Source organism: Procambarus clarkii, chromosome 58 (assembly GCF_040958095.1).
Source record: "Procambarus clarkii isolate CNS0578487 chromosome 58, FALCON_Pclarkii_2.0, whole genome shotgun sequence".
In the NCBI taxonomy this organism is placed as follows: domain Eukaryota; kingdom Metazoa; phylum Arthropoda; class Malacostraca; order Decapoda; family Cambaridae; genus Procambarus; species Procambarus clarkii.
In genome coordinates, this window is record NC_091207.1 from 26,658,284 (window position 1) to 26,680,933 (window position 22,650).

Sequence of the window (22,650 nt, forward strand, 5' to 3'; positions counted from 1 at the left end):
AAGTTGTCATTAGGCAGGTGGTGTCAATAGTGGAAGCTTCCAGAGGAAGGTGGTGTCAAGTGCTGGTAGCTGTCAGGGGGCTGGTGGTGTCAATAATGGAAGTTGAAAGTAGGCAGGTGGTTTCAGAGGTAAAAGTTGTCAGAGGGCAGGTGGTGTCAGTAGTGAAAGGTGTCAGGAGGCAGGTGGTGTCAATGGTGGAAATTTTCAAGAGGTAGGTGGTGTCAGTGGTGGAAGTTGTCAGGAGGCCGATGGTATCAGTGGTGGAGGTTGTTTGAAGGCAGTTGGTGTCAGTGTTGGAAGGTGTCAGACGGGAGGTGTTGTCAGTAGTGAAAGTTGTCAGGAGGCAGGTGGTGTCAATGCTAGAAGTTATCATTAAGCAGGTGGTGTAAATGCTGAATGTTGACAGAGGAAGGTGGTATTAGTGGTGGAAGTTGTTAGGAAGCAGGTGGTGTCAATGGTGAAAGTTGTCAGTAGGCAGGTGGTGTCAATTATGTAAGTTGTCAGGAGGCAGGTGGTGTCAATTGTGGAAGTTGTCAGTACGCAGGTGGAGTCACTGGTGGAAGTTTCCAGAGAAAGGTGGTGTCAAGTGGTGGAAGTTGTCAGGAGGCTGGTGGTTTCAATGGTGGAAGTTGTCAGTAGGCAGGTGGTGTCAAGTGGTGGAAGTTGTCAGGAGGCCGGTGGTTTCAATGGTGGAAGTTGTCAGTAGGCAGGTGGTGTCAAGTGGTGGAAGTTGTCAGGAGGCCGGTGGTTTCAATGGTGGAAGTTGTCAGTAGGCAGGTGGTTTCAGAGGTAAAAGTTGTCAGAGGCCAGGTGAAGTTAGTACTGGAAGATATCAGGAGGCAGGTGGTGTCAGTGGTGGAAAATGTCCCGAGGCAGGTGGTGCCAATAGTGGAAGTTCTCAGGAGGTAGGTGGTGTCAATGGTAGAAGCTGTTAGGAAGCAGGTGGAGTCAATAGTGGAAGGTGTCAGGAGGCAGGTGGTGTCAGTGGTGAAGTTATCAAGAGGCAGGTGGTATCAGTGAAGTTGTCAGGAGGCAGGTGGTGTCAATGGTAAAGTTGTCAGGAGGCATGAAATGTCAGTGGTGGATGGTGTCAGGAGGAAAGTGGTGTCAATGGTGGAAGTTTTCGAAAGGCAGGTGGTGTCAGTGGTGGAAGTTGTCAGGAAGCAGGTGATGAAGTCAATGGTGGAAGTTGTCAGGAGGCAGGTAGCGTCAATTGTGGAAGTTGTTAAGAGGCAGGTGGTGTCAATGGTAGAAGTTGTCAGGAGGCAGGTGGCAGGTGATGAAGTCAATGCTGGAAGTTGTCAGGAGGCAGATGGCGGTGTCAATGGTGGAAGTTGTCACAAGGCAGGTGGTGGTGTCAATTGTGGAAGTTGTTAGGATGCAGGTGGTGTTAGTGGTGGATATTGTCAGGAGGCAGGTGTTGTCAATGGTAGACGTTGTCCGGAGGCAGGTGGTGTCAGTGGGGGAAGTTGTCAGTAAGCAGGTGCTGTCAGTAGTGGAAGTTGTCAGAAGGCAGGTGTTGTCCGTGATGGAAGTTGTCAGGAAGAAGGTGGTGTCAGTGGTGGAGGTTGTCAGAACGCTGGTGGTGTCAATATTGTAAGTTGTCAGGAGGCAGGATATGTCAGTGGTGGATGGTGTCAGGAGGCAGGTGGTGTCAATGGTTTAAGTTGTCAGGTGGCAGGTGGTGTCAATGGTTGAAGTTGTCAGGTGGCAGGTGGTGTCAATGGTCGACGTTTTAAAGAGGCAAATGGTGTCAGTGGGGGAAGTTGTCAGGAGGCAGGTAGTGTCAATGGTGAAAGTTGTCAGGTGGCAGGTGGTGTCAATGGTTGAAGTTGTCAGGCGGCAGGTGGTGTCAATGGTCGACGTTTTAAAGAGGCAGGTGGTGTCAATGGTGGAAGTTGTCAGGAGGCAGGGGGTGTCAATGGTGGAAGTTGTCAGGAGGCAGGTGGTGTCAATAATGGAAGTTGTCAGGAGGCAGGTGGTGTCAATGGTTGAATTTGTCAGGCGGCAGGTGGTGTCAGTTGGAGAAGTTGTCAGGAAGGAGGTGGTGTCACTGGTGAAAGTTGTCAGGCGGCAGGTGGTATCAGTGGGAGAAAATGTCAGGAGGGAGGTGGTGTCAATGGTGGAAGTTGTCAGGAGGCAAGTGGTGTCAATTGTGGACGTTGTCAGGAGGCAAATAGTGTCAATGGTGGAAGTTGTCAGAAGGTAGGTAGTGCCAATGGTGGAAGATGTAAGGAGGCAGGTGGTGTCAATGGTGAAAGTTGTCAGGAGGCAAATAGTGTCAATGGTGGAAGTTGTCAGGAGGTAGGTAGTGTCAATGGTGGAAGATGTAAGGAGGCAGGTGGTGTCAATGGAGGAAGTTGTCAGGAGGCAGGTGGTGTCAATGGTGGAAGTTGTCAGGAGGCAGGTGGTGTCAGTGGTGGAAGATGTAAGGAGGCAGATGGTGTCAATGGAGGAAGTTGTCAGGAGGCAGGTGGTGTCAATGGTGGAATTTGTCAGGAGGCAGGTGGTGTCAATGGTGGAAGTTGTCAGGAGGCAGGTGGTGTCAATGGTGGAAGTTGTCAGGAGGCAGATGGAGTCAGTGGGGGAAGTTGTCAGGATGCAGGTGGTGTAAGTTGTCAGGTGGGAAGTGGTGTCAGTAATGAAATTTGACCGGAGGCAAGTGTTGTTAGTGGTGGACGTTGTTAGGAGGCCAGTGATGTCAGTGGTAGAAGTTGTCGGGAAGCAGGTGGTGTCAATGGAAGTTGTCAGGAGGCAGGTGGTGTCAATGATGAAGCTTTCAGGAGGCAGGGGGTGTCAGTGGTGGAAGTTCTCAGGAAGCAGGTGGTGCCAATGGTGGATGTTGTCAGGAGGCAGATGGTGTCAATGGTGGAAGTTGTAAGGAGACAGGTGGTGTCAGTGGTGGAAGTTGTAAGAGGGAAGGTAGAATCAGTGGTGAAAGTTGTCAGGAGGCAGGTGTTGTCAGTGGTGGACGTTGTCAGGAGGCACGTAGTGTCAATGGTGTAAGGGTTCAGGGGGCAGGTGGTGTCAGTAGTGAAAGCTGTCAGGAGGCAGGTGATGTCAATGATGAAGTTTTCAGGAGGCAGGTAGCGTCAATTGTGGAAGTTGTTAAGAGGCAGGTGGTGTCAATGGTGGAAGTTGTCAGGAGGCAGATGGTGTCAATGGTGGAAATTGTAAGGAGCCCTGTAGTGTCAGTGGTGGAAGTTGTCAGAGGAAGATGGTGTCAGTGGTGGAAGTTATCAGGAGGCAGGTAGTGTCAATGGTGGTAGTTGTCAGGGGGAAGGTGGTGTCAGTGGTGGAAATTGTCAGGAGGCAGGTGATGTCAGTGATTCAAGTTGTCAGGAGGCAGGTGGTGTCAGTGGTGAAAATTGTCTGGAGGCAGGTAGTGTCATTTTTGGACATAGTTAGAAGGCAAATGGTGTCAATAGCGGAAGTTGTCAGGAGGCAGGTGGTGTCAATGGTGGAAGTTGTCAAGAGGCAGGTGGTGTCAACAGTTGAAATTGTCAGGAGGCAGGTGGCATCATTTGGGGAAGTTGTCAGGAGGCAGGTGGTGTCAGTGGAGGAAGTTGTCAGGAGGCAATTGGTGTCAGTGTTGGAAGTTTTCAGGAGGCAGGTGTTGTCAATGATGGAAGTTGTCAGGAGGCAGGTAATGTCAATGGTGAAAGTTGTCAGGAGGCAGGTGTTGTCAATGATGGAAGTTGTCAGGAGGCAGGTGGTGTCAATGGTAGAAGTTGTCAGGAGGCAGGGGGAGTTAATGATGGATGTTGTCATGAGGCAGGTAGAGTCGTTGGGGGGATGTTGTCAGAAGGCAGGTGTTGTCAATGATGGAAATTGTCAGGAGGCATATGTTGTCTGTGGTGGAAGTTGTCAAGGGGCAGGTGGTGTCAGTGATGAAAATTGTCTGGAGGCAGGTGGTGTCAATGGTGAAAGTTGTCAGGAAGAAGGTGGTGTCAATAATGAAAGTTGTCAGGAGGCAGGTATTGTCCGTGATGGAAGTTGTCAGAAGGCAAGTGGTGTCAATATTGGAAGTTGTCAGGAGGCAGGTGGTGTCAATGGTTGAATTTGTCAGGTGGCAGGTGGTGTCAGTTGGAAAAGTTGTCAGGAAGGTGGTGGTGTCACTGGTGAAAGTTGTCAGGCGGCAGGTGGTGTCAGTGGGAGAAAATGTCAGGAGGGAGGTGGTGTCAAGAATGGAAGTTGTCAGGAGGCAAGTGGTGTCAATTGTGGAAGTTGTCAGGAGGCAGGTGGTGTCAATGGTGGAAGTTGTCAGGAGGCAGATGGTGTCAATGGTGGAATATGTAAGGAGGCAGGTTGTGTCAATGGAGGAAGTTGTCAGGAGGCAGGTGGTGTCAATGGTGGAAGTTGTCAGGAGGCAGGTGGTGTCAATGGTGGAAGTTGTCAGGAGGCAGGTGGTGTCAATGATGGAAGTTGTCAGGAGGCAGATGGAGTCAGTGGGGGAAGTTGTCAGGATGCAGGTGGTGTAAGTTGTCAGGTGGGAAGTGGTGTCAGTAATGAAATTTGACCGGAGGCAAGTGTTGTTAGTGGTGGACGTTGTCAGGAGGCCAGTGATGTCAGTGGTGGAAGTTGTCGGGAAGCAGGTGGTGTCAATGGAAGTTGTCAGGAGGCAGGTGGTGTCAATGATGAAGCTTTCAGGAGGCAGGGAGTGTCAGTGGTGGAAGTTGTCAGGAAGCAGGTGGTGCCAATGGTGGATGTTGTCAGGAGGCAGATGGTGTCAATGGTGGAAGTTGTAAGGAGACAGGTGGTGTCAGTGGTGGAAGTTGTCAGGAGGGGAGGTAGAATCAGTGGTGAAAGTTGTCAGGAGGCAGGTGTTGTCAGTGGTGGACGTTGTCAGGAGGCACGTAGTGTCAATGGTGTAAGGGTTCAGGGGGCATGTGGTGTAAATAGTGAAAGTTGTCAGGAGGCAGGTGATGTCAATGATGAAGTTTTCAGGAGGCAGGTAGCGTCAATTGTGGAAGTTGTTAAGAGGCAGGTGGTGTCAATGGTGGAAGTTGTCAGGAGGCAGATGGTGTCAATGGTGGAAGTTGTAAGGAGCCCTGTAGTGTCAGTGGTGGAAGTTGTCAGAGGAAGATGGTGTCAGTGGTGGAAGTTATCAGGAGGCAGGTAGTGTCAATGGTGGAAGTTGTCAGGGGAAGGTGGTGTCAGTGGTGGAAATTGTCAGAGGAAGGTAGTAGCAGTGGTGGAAGTTGTTACGAGGCAGGTGGTGTCAGTGGTGGAATTTGTCAGGAGGCAGGTAGTAGCAGTGGTGGAAGTTGTCAAAAGGCAGGTGTTGTCAGTGGTTCAAGTTGTCAGGAGGCAGGTGGTGTCAATGGTGAAAATTGTCTGGAGGCAGGTAGTGTCATTTTTGGACATTGTCAGAAGTCAAATGGTGTCAATAGCGGAAGTTGTCAGGGGGAGTTAAAGATGGATGTTGTCATGAGGCAGGTAGATTCAGTGGGGGGAAGTTGTCAGAAGGCAGGTGTTGTCAATGATGGAAGTTGTCAGGAGGCATATGTTGTCTGTGGTGGAAGTTATCAAGGGGCAGGTGGTGTCAGTGATGAAAATTGTCTGGAGGCAGGTGGTGTCAGTGGGGGAAGTTGTCAGGAAGGAGGTGGTGTCATTGGTGGACGTTGTCAGGAGGCAGGTGGTGTCAGTGGCGGAAGTTGTCAGGAGGCAGGTGTTGTCAATGGTGGAAGTTGTCTGGAGGCAGGTGGTGTCAATAATGGACGTTGTCAAGAGGCAGGTGGTGTCAATGCTGGAAATTGTCAGGAGGCAGTTGGTGTCAATGATGAAGTTTTCAGGAGGCAGGTGGTGTCAATGGTGGAAGTTGTCAGGAGGCAGGTGGTGTCAATGGTGGAAGTTGTCAGGAGGCAGGTGGTGTCAATGGTGGAAGTTGTCAGGAGGCAGGTGGTGTCAATGGTGGAAGTTGTAAGGAGGTAGGTAGTGTTAGTGGGGGGAAGTTGTGAAGAGGCAGTGGTGTTGTCAATGGTGGAAGTTGTAAAGAGGCAGGTGGTGTCAATGGTGAAAGTTGTAAGGAGGTAGGTAGTGTTAGTGGGGGAAGTTGTGAAGAGGCAGTGGTGTTGTCAATGGTAGAAGTTGTAAGGAGGCAGATAGTGTCAGTGGTGGAAGTTGTCAGGAGACCGGTGGTGTTATGGGTGAAAGGTGTCAGGAGGCAGGTGGTGTAAGTTGTCAGGAGGGAGGCGGTGCCAGTGGTGGAAGTTGTCAGAGTGCGAAATAATATGTTCCAATCAGGGCATCATAAGAGAATAGAGGAAGTTCTGCCAAATATCCATATAGCCAAACCTTTAGGCAGCACACGTCTAGGAGTGTGCTGGAGGAGTGCCACTCCTCCTTCATCTCTGGGGTTGAAAGCTATCGATGAGGTCCTTGATAAGAAAATCGGCAACCTCAAGATGATGGATGGGAGGATTGAAGATATTGATGCACCTGACGCATTTTACCTCATCACCAGATACCTGTTCCTCTCTAGGTTAACCTACTTTCTGATTGTTTGAGTGTTGGAGCCGGAGGCAGCTAGTTTATTGTGCACCCCACACCCATCCTGTGAGCTGTAGCGCAAAAAGCATTACAGAGGGCACAAAAGGTCTTTATCAGGACTCATCTTAGATTATTACATGAACAATTTCATCTATCCTTCACACCTTATAGTTACAATGTTAGCTAGTTACAGAGAAAGTGCTATTTCTAGAGCTATACATTTACAGTAAGTCAATATACATTCTGAGGTGTTCACCATCCTACAGTAGCCAAAAACTTGGTGAATATAACCTCTTACTGAAATCGATATTAGAAAAAGCCTTCAACCTCTCTCTCTCGATTATCTACAGTGGAAACAAGCCTCTCTTCCCCTAAGATTTAGGAGCCTCGGAGTTCGAACAGCAACGTAAATCGCTGTTCCAACCTTCATGTCCTCTTCCTCCTCGGCATCCGACAACTTTGTGAATGGTATTCTCCCTGCCTACTTAAGTCAACTGACAGGTGTACATGATTCCAATTTTGTATACTGTGCCACCGAGTGGGCCTCTCGTGCAGGCCTATCACTTCAATCCCCATCGTCAAAAGCCCACAAGCAGTCCAGCTGGGATTGCCTCATTGTAAACCAAACTGCTGCAGAGTGTCTGGGTGCTGCAACAAAACAATACAACACAACATTGCTCACCTCACAGAAATAGCAGCCCCGAGTGCAAGGGACTTCCTGTTTGAAACCCCAATGTCGGTTACTGGCACACGTCTCACACCACACGCCTTCCGAATTGTTGTGGGTGATAGAGTACCCGGCTTGGCAATGCCTTGGTCGCGGAATCGCGTCGCCTTACAACCACAGGGGATTTTCTTAGTACTTTTATTGAATTGACTCTACATATAATATTAATGTATGTTAACACTCTCAGTATGTGTATGGGATGTTAGAACCACTCTTGGTATTTCTGCAGGTTAATGCTACTTGCTGTGTTATTGCAAGGCAATGATATAAGTAGCATTAATGTAGGTTAATACCACCGGTAATATTACTGTAAGTTATTACTTCTAATAACGTTACTGTAGATTAATACAAGTATTATTTTTCCTCCCTGGTAACACTGATTGTAATGTTCAAGGAAATCACCTTAGCATGATGAATCAATATGAAAATCAGTTGAAGTCATGATGAGGATTAGAACCTGCGCACTAGTTAATGTGATTTGTTTGTGGTCCTGAATTGAAGCGTTGTATGTAGAACTGCTAGACCACATTCAGAGTACATGCGGGCGATGCATGAAATCCTGATTAGGCTTCAATGGAAGCCTCATGCCCCTTAGAGGATTCAGTTGAAGCCCAGGTTGTATATCGTGGCCGAGTTAGTTAGGGCGTAATCAGATTACTGATGTTTCACTGCTTGTAATGATATTGTAGGTTTCCTCTGCTAGTACTGTAACTAGCAAGTTTCTTTTACAAGAGAGGTCAATGTAGGTCTCTACTATCAGTAATGTTATCTTATATTACTACTGCTAATAAGGTAACTGTTCATTACTAAGTATATGATAGGAAATACTAAGAGAAACGTTACTTAGGTAATGCTAAGAGAAATGTTACTTCAGGTTATTATTAATAGAAATGTTTCTTCAGGTTCATATAACTAATGAGGTTACTACATGGCATTACTATTAGTTACATAACCTCAGGGAAATACTTCAAATAATGGTGCCTCAGCTTTTTGCTGTCAGTAATTTTCCAGCAGGCTGCTCTGAAGGTACTCTACTGTACACTTTTCTGAAGGTACTCTATTGTACGTAAACCTCTTTACTCTGAACAATATTAAGAAATTTATTAAAGGATGCTACGTTACCTGAAAACTCTGTGGAAATATTCTTAATGGACTATATGCACCGTAAGTGATGAGTTTCAGCAGGAGGGTGTGCAAACGTCCTCACAGTCAGGCGGCCTCCCTGACACTGAAGTGTTTATGTATAGCAACAAGCCTCAACCCCCCCCCCCCCCTCTCCCCTCCCCTCCCCCTCCCTCCCTCCCAACCGTCAACTTGTTGCAGTGAGAACATTAGCGATCATTGAAAACAGGGTTTCACTTGCACTTCAGTTCTGAAGTTCCAGTAGCTAATACGAAGCATTCGCCTACAGGAATATGGTGAATTCTACGAACACAACATTCTCCTACAGTCAAAATTATTTGATTCAAGCTCTTCTGTAAACATTACTCCTTCAACATTACTAACGATTGCTACTATGCTCTCGTCCTCCTCTTTCCTGTGCCGAGATAACCAGATTATCAAAGGCAAAGTGAAAACTACACTAGTAATTTCATGTCATCATACAATCATGCAACAAGAGCCACACATCTATAGATCATCCAATAAAATCAGCAGACTCCTAGATGTTACCAAGGGATGAAGTGCCAATTTTATAGGTGCCGGAGCCTTGATGGGCCTGACAAAAACCTGTCATTTCATATTCCGTTTCTGTATATGCTACACGATTAAGTATTTCGTGTTTGCACTCACTAATTATCATAAAATATAATTATCAAACAAATAAAGCTAAAACATCAATCATGTATTTATCATTTTAACAAGTTAAAACACTTAGAAACAAAAAACAAACACAAAATACAACCAGTGAGAAGTTTCACAATAGTTTCCACAATGGATCAGGTGTGAGATGTTTTGTGGGTGTGAGGGTACTCTTGTCCTGGTGTCATCTGCAGGTCTGTGGTACCCCAGCCATCACACGGCATATGACTCAGGAGTCCACTGAACGAGAGAAGGTCCATGTAGTTTAACATCGTGCTGATACTACAACATGTTTAAATCGTGCTGATACACGATTTACAAGAGTTCTTGAGCGTGTTGTTATTATCAGGTTCATGTGACTGAATCCTCTCTCACACTCAGCATTACTAATGGGAATAACTTGTAAACAGCTCAGTAATGGATGTAAATCTTGAGGGATGCGGCGTCCATGATCCTCCACATAGTCTCTAAAGGCATTTAGTGCAGAGTAAAAAGAAAGATTCAACCTCTTATAGAGAGATAATATTTCAGCTTCTCCGTAATTAGGTGGTATTTCATCAGGCCAATAGTCTTTTTCAAGGACACACATTTCAATTAGCAGTGATTTATACATACTTTGAGGTTCAGAAGTTTAAGAGCCTTTCATGGATGTTATCGTGAACTTACGGTGCTGAAAATTTTTCACAAGACTAGTAAGAAACTGTTGATAATTAATGGAGACAATTTTTGTGTTGCTTGTTATGATAATTCCTCCAAACTTTCCCTTTTCAATGGCCTTTTGAGCTTCTAAAGTTCTAGTGCCAGGTTTCTCTTTTAGTCTATGCAATGTCCTTATGCTCCGTTAAATCAGTTTGTCTACATACATAATCGAAGTGGAGCGTTTCTGTAAACACTCTGACAGTAAACCAAAGTATACAGCGTGTCATATATTAGAGCTAAATCCAATAGAAACTGTTCTGTAGTTAGCTTCTTTAACAGACCTTCATAAGTTTTTCTTACACTTCCAAATCTTGTTTCATCTTTCACTGCTTTTTCAAAATGAAACCAAAGTGATTCATAATTTGTCCACACTGCTGAAACTGTTCGAAACGAGCTGGCCACCCACCTGGTGCTCAGAACACGGCCTCTGGCCACCCACCTGGTGTTCAGAACACGACCTCTAGCCACCCACCTGGTGCTCAGAACACGACCTCTGGCCACCCACCTGGTGCTCAGAACACAGCCTCTGGCCACCCACGTGGTGTTCAGAACACAGCCTCTGGCCACCCACCTGGTGTTCAGAACACAGCCTCTGTCCACCCACCTGGTGCTCAGAACACGGTCTCTGGCCACCCACCTGGTGTTCAGAACACGGCCTCTGGCCACCCACCTGGTGCTCAGAACACGGCCTATGGCCACCCACCTGGTGTTCAGAACATGGCCTCTGGCCACCCACCTGGTGTTCAAAACACAGCCTCTTGCCACCCACCTGGTGCTCAGAACACGGCCTCTGGCCACCCACCTGGTGTTCAGAACACGGCCTCTGGCCACCCACCTGGTGCTCAGAACACGGCCTCTGGCCACCCACCTGGTGCTCAGAACACGGCCTCTGGCCACCCACCTGGTGCTCAGAACACAGCCTCTGGCCACCCACCTGGTGTTCAGAACACGGCCTCTGGCCACCCACCTAGTGTTCAGAACACAGCCTCTGGCCACCGACCTGGTGCTTGTTACCTATCGTACGTTACGGCTCGTGACCCTACAGCAGCCAAGCTTTAATTACGTCTAGGGATACGAGACAACTGCTGTTCTCAATAGCGAATCACCAGTATAACCCCTTGATAAGTAATGAGCACATAAATAAAATCTTCCTTAGGACTGAAGAATAGATACAAAATCTTATATAGATATATATTAAATAAATCTCAATAGCAAACAGATGATTATTTGGTCACAATATATCACATTAAAAATATCACTGTATCTTCCAGACATTAAATTAATATTATTATATGTATGGCTATGACAGAACAAAAATGTATAACTTAACTCCACAAGATGCTAACTCTCTGGTTCCGGATCAGCTACTGAATAATAATAACGCGGGAGTCAAAACACATTGCCTTGCCCCGCGAACAATTTGCCAAAGTTACAATATTTATTATTTCAACAATGGAGCAATACATTGTGACAAGAGTAATCTTAAACTAACTTAATGAATAATTAATACATATTGATATACAAAAATAAGGTAATTATTTCTTTACATAGTAATTAAAATATGCATACAGAGGGGAATAATGGCATGCACACCCAGCAACGGACGGTCCCACGACAATTTGCCAGATACAGTTCACTCAATTATTATTCACCTCTGTTACCCACATATGATCACATATAAATCATTAGTTCCCGTGGGAAAACTGAGCACACAAAGAAATAAAACAATCATTCCCACGATACGTTGGGCCTAACGCCAACACTGTAACATGAATGTACGTTTGCATAGAACATATAAGTATATCAATATACATGCTTGTAATTTACACACAATTATAAATGTACATATTAATTTATTTACTTACGTATCTTATAGGGGTACGTAACACTTCCACCTCCAAGAAAAAAAATGCAATGGATTGAAGATCAATGGCATTTTTTCCGAAGTAAAAATGTTAAGTGAAAAGAAACATTTCATTTATGGTACATCAAAACTTCTTGACAAAGCATCAGCAATAACATTTTGCCTGCCTGGAATATGTTTGATTTCTACATTAAATTCCTGCAAAAACAATGACCAGCGCAGAATTCGTTGGTTCTTGACTTTCATCATATTTATAAAGATAAGGGGGTTGTGGTCTGTAAATACTAACACTTTGTTTCCTGATAAGTAAATCTCAAACTTCTTAATTGACAATATAAGACCCAACGCCTCCTTTTCTACCACGGAATAATTCCTCTGAGCTGCATTAAATTTTCTAGAGTAATAATACACAGGATGCTCAATCTTGTCTAAACCAACTTGAATAAGCACAGCACCTATTCCAACATCTGACGCATCAATGTGTAATATAAACGGTTTATCAAATTGGGGACTAGCAAGAATAGGTGAGGTGGACAATATGCCCTTTAGGTTCTGAAAAGCATTCTGACAATCTTGTGTCCACTGAAACTTTACTTGCTTGCGTAACAAATTTGTCAAAGGAGCAGCTACTGTTGAAAAATTTCTACAATAACGACTATAGTATGCACACATACCAATAAACCGTTGGACTCCTTTCTTATTGGTTAACACTGGGTAGTCCACAATGGCTTGAATCTTATCTTGTAAGGGGATAATCTTACCTTGTCCTACCTCGTGTCCAAGATAAGTTATCGTACCTCTTGCCCAACTACACTTATTCATATTTATGGTTAACTTTGCGTTTTTCAACACTGTAAACAAGTTCTTAAGGCCTAAGAGATGATCTGCCCAGTTCTTACTGTACAAAACAATGTCATCAAGGTAGGCCCTACAATCTGGCACATCCTTGAGTAAGAAATTCATGAGTCTTTGAAAAGTAGCAGGTGCATTTCTCAAACCGAATGGCATGACATTAAATTCATACACACCATCAGGTGTAACAAAAGCAGTAACCTCCCTAGCATACTCTGTTAATGGGATTTGGTAGTACCCTTTTGACAAATCAAGCTTACTTACATATTCGGCATGTCCTATGGACTCAATACATTCCTCCAACAAGGGTAAAGGAAAAACGTCCACGGTAGTGCTCTTGTTCAGTTTCCTATAATCCACGCACAATCTCCAGGTTCCATCTGGTTTTGGCACTAGCAAACACGGAGAGCTCCAAGTACTTTGACTTGGCCGAATGAAATCATGCTGGAGCAGATATTCCACTTCTGCTTGTATAATTTTCCTCTTTTCGGGATTCACTCGGTACGGATGTTGTCGAATGGGGGTGCTGTCCAGGAGCTGAATGTCGTGTGTGATGAGGTGGGTCTGGGTAGGAACCTCCCCAAACAGAGATGTATGGTTGTCCAGCAGAACCTGGAACTCATCACGTTGTTCCTCCTGTAAATGACATAGCATCTCCCTGCCATTGGAACTGGAACTGAGAAGTGGAATATTAACATCGTGTCCCTCACTACAATTATCCTCAGGTGGTAACTCTTCCCGACTAAAACAAGCTACTACACCAGGTCCAACATAAGCTTTTAATCTGTTAATGTGCACAGTCATTTGGGGTTCTGAAAGATTAGGGCTAATTAGTTTATAAGTTAGGTCTCCCACCTTTTCTACCACTTGGTAGGGTCCGGCGAACTTATGGGACATGGAAGTCCCCATACGAGGTTTCAACACCAACACCAAATCTCCGACAGCAAACGACCTGAGCTTAGCTTTGAACTTCTTGTCATATCTTACTTTCATGGCTTGTTGAGTCCTTCCCAGATGTTCTTTCGCCAACTCACGAGCCCGACACAACTTGGCCTTGACCTCACTCAAGTACAATCCACTCTGATGAACAGAGACATCTCCCAACAACTTTTCTTGTAGCATTTTAAGAGGACCTCTTACTTGGTGACCAAACACTAGTTCAAAAGGTGAACAGCCCAATGACTCTTGTAGCCCTTCTCTAGCAGCAAACAACACAAAGGGGAGATTCTCATCCCAATTACGTGGATGAGTTTCTCCGGTTGTCCTCAGCATTTGTTTCAAAGTCTGGTGGAAACGTTCAAGCCCACCTTGGCTTTGTGGATGATATGGACTGGATAATTTGTGCCGAATCCCTCGTGATTCGCAAAAAGTTCTGAAAACTTTAGAAACAAAATTTCCCCCATTGTCACTCTGAATAACTCTAGGCATTCCAAACAACGAAAAGAATCTTTCAAGACACTTGATGAGATTATGAGCCTTGGTATTCCGTAGAGCATAAGCTTCAGGAAATCTAGTAGTCATACACATGAGAGTGAACAAAAACATGTTACCCGACTTAGTCTTAGGTAAAGGACCTACACAATCAATTACAACATGAGTAAATGGTTCATCAGGAACTACAATAGGTTGCAATGGTGCTCTAGGTACAGATTGATTTGGTTTACCAACAATTTGACAGGGTACACAGTTATGACAATATCTGACCACGTCTTTCTTTAACTTTGGCCAGAAAAAATATTTGCTTATCTTATGGTACATATTCGTGATACCTTGATGACCTCCCATGGGGTCATCATGTGCAGCCTGCAGGACCTGCCTACGATAATCATTGGGGACAACGAGTTGGGTTCTAATCTCACAATCATCTGAAGAGGGAGTTCCCTTGGGTCTCCACCTTCTCATCAGAAGTCGATCCTTGAAGAAGAAACCCGTCCCTTCCTCCAATGCATCAACATTATCAGGAACCTCAGAAATACACTTAATTAAACTAGGATCAGTAGTCTGTACAACACTTAAGGGCAATGACTCAGACTCAGCAGCGAGCGGGCAAGAACCTAGTAGCTTGATCTCTTTTCCCGATTGATCAGAATAAAATGGAGTCATAGCTACTTCGGCCTCACTCTCGACAACTGGCGCACTGGAGACAAGCGGGCAAGGTACAGATAGTTCAGCCTCCTCACCTTCACTTTCCTTGTGATTTAGGTTCGGCGGGGCTTCTACTACGGCCTCACTCTCATCATCCAGTCGAGTCATAAAGGAATCCTCAAGATCCACCTCCCACTCCTTTACTGAAGGGGTCCTGGTCTTGGGAACAGCAACCTCAGTGAAGACAGGATTACTCTCACCTGTTTGTCCCATTGATCTAGTTACAACACAAGCAGGGTAAATAATATCATCATCTGCTTCTGGTTGAGCTAATACATTATGGGGTTTAGTTAACATGATGGGACACTTGGGCCCTACAACCATTTGGTTGCCAAAATCATTACCTAGAATAATGTCTACCCCAGGAATGGGCAGTTGTTTACTTACACCAACATTACACCATCCTGAAGTATAGTTAGAATCAAGGTTAACTTGCAATAAGGACACCGGTTGCACACTACCGGCAATACCTTGGAGAAGCACAACTTCACCCAGATCTCGGGTGTCAACATCAGCAAGTACATTCTGGGTAATAAGAGACTGTGAAGCTCCAGTATCACGGAGTAATTGAACAGTCTTATGTCTACCATTATTACATAATAAGGTACCTGTGGAAATATAGGGTTTAAATTCAGCCATCCAATTGGGACTGACTGTAATACATGAAGAATTAATAGGTTGCAATCCTTTACTCATAATAAGACCAGTTGGCCGTAGTTCAGGATGCAAACTAAAACATGAAGAAATCACATGTCCCCTTCTCTTACAATGGGTACAATGCTTGACAGTGGACACACTGGTAGAACCAACTGCCGGTTTAGAATTAGTATTACTAGGCTTAGATGATCCCGGCAATTGAGTAACCATCTTAGGGTTAGTAAGAGAAGAGTTCACGGGAGTAACTGTCGCACCAGGAGGAGACTTATACTGATAAGGAGTTCGGTGAGCATTATAATTTACTCTACGACTAGACTTAGGTGAAGTGGCCGTAAACGGGGCCTTAGTCAACAACTCATGCTCATCCGCGAGCTTTGACAGCTCATAAATGTCTGTTACATTCTTTTGTTCTGCCATAAAAGTAGACAACTGGTCTGGGAGACATGACAATACTTCTTCCATTATAAGAAGATTCTTTAGAGCATCAAAATCAGTGACTGAAAGTGACTTTAACCATCTGTTGCAAAATTTCGTCTTCTGACGAGTAAAATCTGCTATTGTCTGATCCCTTATCCTCCTTAGGTTTCTGAACTTTTGCCTGTGTGCCTCTGGATTTAACTGGTACGCATTTAGGATGCTTTTCTTTACAAATTCATAATCAAAACTATGAGCGTCAGGTAGGGATGTAAAAACCTCCTGACTACGCCCCTTAAATTGAGACTGCATAATGGCTACCCACTGATCCCTTGGCCAGTTCATACTGATGGCAATTTTATAAAAATGTGCAAAGAAAACCTCAGGATCCTCCTCATTGAACTTGGGTAACTCTATATACTTATTCATCCTGATGGGATTATTATCACTATTTATTGAAACATTACTAGTATTTCCATGCCCAGCTGCCATACGCTGTGATTCAAGCCTGAAGTTAGTGTCAGCCATTTGTTGTTGAATCTCTAATTGTTGCTTTTTTGTGGCTTCTATTTGCAACTGTACCGCAATTTCTAAACGCCTAGTCTCAAGCTCCCTTTGCTGAGCTTCAGCCTCTAATATTTGCTGTTGCTGTTGAGCTTCAATCTCTCTTTGACGAGCTTCAGCCTCTAATATTTTCTGTTCTTTTTGAGCTTCAAGCTTAGCATTGGCTATTTGCGCTTCTAACTCAAGACGCTTTAACGTCATCTGATCACTCGACTCCTCTCTTAACTCCTCTAGAATTTCTTCATCTAACTCCCCATTCTCAACAAAATGCGTCACAATGACTTTCAATATTTGGGCTTTAACCATTCTATTGTTGGAGGTCAAATCCAACTGATTTGCCATTTGTATTAACTCAGTCTTTTTAAGGTTCTGAATCCCTTCAAAGTCTGGGTGAGCCACCAACGCTGCAACTTTCTCCTCCATCGTTACTAACACTTGGCACTTGATTCACAACAATAATTAAAACAATGGCACTGCACTACACTTCACTGTAAAATTGTCACCACATTGAAAATTCGCTTGGCCTCACTGCACAAATAAAATATATAGGATGACTTACCTCAAAATCGTGAAACGTTGTTACTTGACACACAGGAAAGCTTGCTTGGCACATGGAATAGTTCTTAAGAAACACACAGACACTTGACACAATGGTACCTAGGAAGGCAAGGTTAGATTAGCATAGTTAAGTTTAAGTGGGAACAATATTTCCCGGCACAGGCCCCCATAACTCTTTGTTACTTATCGTACGTTACGGCTCATGACCCTACAGCAGCCAAGCTTTAATTACGTCTAGGGATACGAGACAACTGCTGTTCTCAATAGCGAATCACCAGTATAACCCCTTGATAAGTAATGAGCACATAAATAAAATCTTCCTTAGGGCTGAAGAATAGATACAAAATCTTATATAGATATATATTAAATAAATCTCAATAGCAAACAGATGATTATTTGGTCACAATATATCACATTAAAAATATCACTGTATCTTCCAGACATTAAATTAATATTATTATATGTATGGCTATGACAGAACAAAAATGTATAACTTAACTCCACAAGATGCTAACTCTCTGGTTCCGGATCAGCTACTGAATAATAATAACGCGGGAGTCAAAACACATTGCCTTGCCCCGCGAACAATTTGCCAAAGTTACAATATTTATTATTTCAACAATGGAGCAATACATTGTGACAAGAGTAATCTTAAACTAACTTAATGAATAATTAATACATATTGATATACAAAAATAAGGTAATTATTTCTTTACATAGTAATTAAAATATGCATACAGAGGGGAATAATGGCATGCACACCCAGCAACGGACGGTCCCACGACAATTTGCCAGATACAGTTCACTCAATTATTATTCACCTCTGTTACCCACATATGATCACATATAAATCATTAGTTCCCGTGGGAAAACTGAGCACACAAAGAAATAAAACAATCATTCCCACGATACGTTGGGCCTAACGCCAACACTGTAACATGAATGTACGTTTGCATAGAACATATAAGTATATCAATATACATGCTTGTAATTTACACACAATTAAAAATGTACATATTAATTTATTTACTTACGTATCTTATAGGGGTACGTAACAGTGCTCAGAACACGGCCTCTGGCCACCCACCTGGTGCTCAGAACACGGCCTCTGGCCACCCACCTGGTGCTCAGAACACGGCCTCTGGCCACCCACCTGGTGCTCAGAACATGGCCTCTGGCCACCCACCTGGTGCTCAGAACACGGCCTCTGGCCACCCACCTGGTGCTCAGAACACGGCCTCTGGCCACCCACCTGGTGCTCAGAACACGGCCTCTGGCCACCCACCTGGTGCTCAGAACACAGCCTCTGGCCACCAACCTGGTGCTCAGAACACGGCCTCTGGCCACCCACCTTGTGCTCAGAACACGGCCTCTGGGCACCCACCTGGTGTTCAGAACACGTCCTCTGGCCACCCACCTGGTGTTCAGAACACGGCCTCTGGCCACCCACCTGGTGTTCAGAACACAGCCTCTGGCCACCCACCTGGTGCTCAGAACACGGCCTCTGGCCACCCACCTGGTGGTCAGAACACGGCCTCTGGCCACCCACCTGGTGTTCAGAACACGGCCTCTGGCCACCCACCTGGTGCTCAGAACATGGCCTCTGGCCACCCACCTGGTGGTCAGAACACGGCCTCTGGCCACCCACCTGGTGTTCAGAACACGGCCTCTGGCCACCCACCTGGTGTTCAGAACACGGCCTCTGGCCACCCACCTGGTGTTCAGAACACGGCCTCTGGCCACCCACCTGGTGTTCAGAACACAGTCTCTGGCCACCCACCTGGTGCTCAGAACACGGCCTCTGTCCACCCACCTGGTGCTCAGAACACGGCCTCTGGCCACCCACCTGGTGGTCAGGACACGGCCTCTGGCCACCCACCTGGTGTTCAGAACACGGCCCCTGGCCACCCACCTGGTGCTCAGAACACAGCCTCTGGCCACCGACCTGGTGCTCAGAACACAGCCTCTGGCCACCCACCAGGTGCTCAGAACACGGCCTCTGGCCACCCACCTGGTGCTCAGAACACGGCCTCTGGCCACCCACCTGGTGCTCAGAACACAACCTCTGGCCACCCACCTGGTGCTCAGAACACGGCCTCTGGCCACCCAACTGGTGTTCAGAACACGGCCTCTGGCCACCGACCTGGTGCTCAGAACACGGCCTCTGGCCACCCACCTGGTGCTCAGAACACGGCCTCTGGCCAACCACCTGGTGGTCAGAACACGGCCTCTGGCCACCCACCTGGTGCTCAGAACACAGCCTCTGGCCACCCACCTGGTGTTCAGAACACGGCCTCTGGCCACCGACCTGGTGCTCAGAACACGACCTCTGGCCACCCACCTGGTGCTCAGAACACGGCCTCTGGCCACCCACCTGGTGTTCAGAACACAGCCTCTGGCCACCGACCTGGTGCTCAGAACACGACCTCTGGCCACCCACCTGGTACTCAGAACACGGCCTCTGGCCACCCACCTGGTGTTCAGAACACAGCCTCTGGCCACCGACCTGGTGCTCAGAACACGACCTCTGGCCACCCACCTGGTACTCAGAACACGGCCTCTGGCCACCCACCTGGTGCTCAGAACACGGCCTCTGGCCACCCACCTGGTGCTCAGAACACAGCCTCTGGCCACCCACCTGGTGTTCAGAACACAGCCTCTGGCCACCGACCTGGTGCTCAGAACACGACCTCTGGGCACCCACCTGGTGCTCAGAACACGGCCTCTGGCCACCCACCTGGTGCTCAGAATACAGCCTCTGGCCACCCACCTGGTGTTCAGAACACAGCCTCTGGCCACCCACCTGGTGCTCAGAACACGGCCTCTAGCCACCCACCTGGTGGTCAGAACACGGCCTCTGGCCACCCACCTGGTGTTCAGAACACGGCCTCTGGCCACCCACCTGGTGCTCAGAACACAGCCTCTGGCCACCCACCTGGTGTTCAGAACACGGCCTCTGGCCACCGACCTGGTGCTAAGAACACGACCTCTAGCCACCCACCTGGTGCTCAGAACACGGCCTCTGGCCACCCACCTGGTGCTCAGAACACCGCCTCTGGCCACCCACCTGGTGCTCAGAACACGGCCTCTGGCCACCCACCTGGTGGTCAGAACACGGCCTCTGGCCACCCACCTGGTGTTCAGAACACGGCCTCTGGCCACCCACCTGGTGCTCAGAACACAGCCTCTGGCCACCCACCTGGTGTTCAGAACACGGCCTCTGGCCACCCACCTGGTGCTCAGAACACGGCCTCTGGCCACCAACCTGGAGCTCAGAATACAGCCTCTGGCCACCCACCTGGTGTTCAGAACACAGCCTCTGGCCACCCACCTGGTGCTCAGAACACGGCCTCTAGCCACCCACCTGGTGGTCAGAACACGGCCTCTGGCCACCCACCTGGTGTTCAGAACACGGCCTCTGGCCACCCACCTGGTGCTCAGAACACAGCCTCTGGCCACCCACCTGGTGTTCAGAACACGGCCTCTGGCCACCGACCTGGTGCTAAGAACACGACCTCTAGCCACCCACCTAGTGCTCAGAACACGGCCTCTGGCCACCCACCTGGTGCTCAGAACACGGCCTCTGGCCACCCACCTGGTGCTCAGAACACGGCCTCTGGCCACCCACCTGGTGGTCAGAACACGGCCTCTGGCCACCCACCTGGTGTTCAGAACACGGCCTCTGGCCACCCACCTGGTGCTCAGAACACAGCCTCTGGCCACCCACCTGGTGTTCAGAACACGGCCTCTGGCCACCGACCTGGTGCTAAGAACACGACCTCTAGCCACCCACCTGGTGCTCAGAACACGGCCTCTGGCCACCCACCTGGTGCTCAGAACACGGCCTCTGGCCACCCACCTGGTGCTCAGAACACGGCCTCTGGCCACCCACCTGGTGCTCAGAACTCGGCCTCTGGCCACCCACCTGGTGCTCAGAACACGGCCTCTGGCCACCCACCTGGTGCTCAGAACACGGCCTCTGGCCACCCACCTGGTGCTCAGAACACGGCCTATGGCCACCCACCTGGTGCTCAGAACACGACCTCTGGCCACCCACCTGGTGCTCAGAACACTGTCTCTGGCCACCCACCTGGTGCTCAGAACACTGCCTCTGGCCACCCACCTGGTGCTCAGAACACGACCTCTGGCCACCCACCTGGTGCTCAGAACACGACCTCTGGCCACCCACCTGGTGCTCAGAACACGACCTCTGGCCACCCACCTGGTGCTCAGAACACGACCTCTGGCCACCCACCTGGTGCTCAGAACACGGCCTCTGGCCACCCACCTGGTGTTCAGAACACAGCCTCTGGCCACCAACCTGGTGCTCAGAACACAGCCTCTGGCCACCGACCTGGTGCTCAGAACACGGCCTCTGGCCACCCACCTGGTGCTCAGAACACGGCCTCTGGCCAACCACCTATTTTGCAAATCTGTTGTTTAAGTTCAGATAGTTCCTTTTGATTTAGAGGTGATCTATTGCAAACTGAGTACAATTTGGTCATAAATGCTTGAAAATTATTAATCCCATGAACTTCCATAAGTCATCAAACCCATGATAATTGAGACAGCCCTTTAGATGCCTAGCAATAGTTGTGGCTTTTTGGTCAGGTAGTTCAACTAGATCTCAGAACATCAAATGGGGATTATGTTCCTTATCACTTTCACATTTCAAGTAAACTATAAAGGTTGTTTTAATGCTTAGCTTGTTGATTCGTCAATGAGAACATCAATTTTGCCATTTATCTGCTTAATATGTTGGCAAATTTGCATAATAATAATGCCTATGTGATTAATTATCTCTGTGGCACTAGTGCGGGAAAGCAGTCCTATTCCAATGTGAACACCATTTTGCTTTTGTAGTTCCAGTAAGCCAAATGGATCAGTGTATGGTCTGTCATTCTGAGCTAAATAATATGCAGAACGCAAAATTGAACCACTAGCTACATTCTCAACACGTAAAGCAGCAGTGTGAGCTTTCGATAGTTTATGATCAACATTTCTTTTTCTGAGACTTCAAGCATATACTTCGATCTGCTCCATAATAGGATACCTGGAACATCTGTGACTCATTTGATAGTCTTAAACCCTTAGAAGTGAAAAGTGTTACATTGCTTATGTTTGCACATACTTTACACCCAAGTTTATCATCTCTAAAGTCTAACCATGCATAGCTTTCCTTTTTTCCTTCCATATTTCTTCAGCCCAAACACCTGAACAGGGATACAAGTTAGACTTCAGAGCACCATTACTTTCTGAATTGCACATGGATCCAGTTTGAAAATTTGAACTAGAAGCAGTGGAAACACAACTTTTGCCACTTTCACTGTTATCATTATCAGTCTCCCGTACATAATTCTTCTTACACTCCTCATTTTGTTTGCGACAGAAGGAAGTCAACATTGGTTACTTAGAAACCATGACGCGGTTGTTTGTGATAAAAAATGCTTCTGTGTTAGGAAGAAATCCAGGGACCACCAGCCACTTTACCAATGCCACTGAAGCACAGAAGCAGAGTTGCCAGTTGAGTATTTCACACGACGATAGAACCATCCCAAAAAACACTAAATTATGTAAAGTTGTGTGTAGTAATTTCGTCTTTTTACCTGCCTAGTATTTAATACTAAAATATACTATTGTATGAATAAAGAATACCTGACTAATGAACTACTGCTAAAACCATGAACATTATCGCCGAATATTTGTATCCAAAGCGGTATGTTGGCAACTGTCTCATATTGTTTGTCTTTATATATATATATATATATATATATATATATATATATATATATATATATATATATATATATATATATATATATATATATATATATATATATATATATATATATATATATATATATATATATATATATAT

General features: G+C 46.5%; 1 protein-coding gene and 1 pseudogene across 1 annotated transcript; both read right to left on the reverse strand.

The window, feature by feature from the left end:
• Positions 1-8,434, reverse strand: part of LOC138353543 (sodium-coupled monocarboxylate transporter 1-like) — a 176,358-nt pseudogene extending 167,924 nt beyond the window's left edge.
• Positions 1,663-22,175, reverse strand: LOC138353600 (mucin-2-like). Its single transcript, XM_069306796.1, has 6 exons — positions 21,938-22,175; positions 9,936-10,047; positions 8,726-8,756; positions 7,175-7,326; positions 6,495-6,563; positions 1,663-2,776 (listed from the first exon to the last, which is right to left on the reverse strand). Exons 1-6 carry the CDS (start codon positions 22,173-22,175, stop codon positions 1,663-1,665), a joined length of 1,716 nt encoding a protein of 571 aa, XP_069162897.1.
• Between the last annotated feature and the right edge of the window lie 475 nt (positions 22,176-22,650).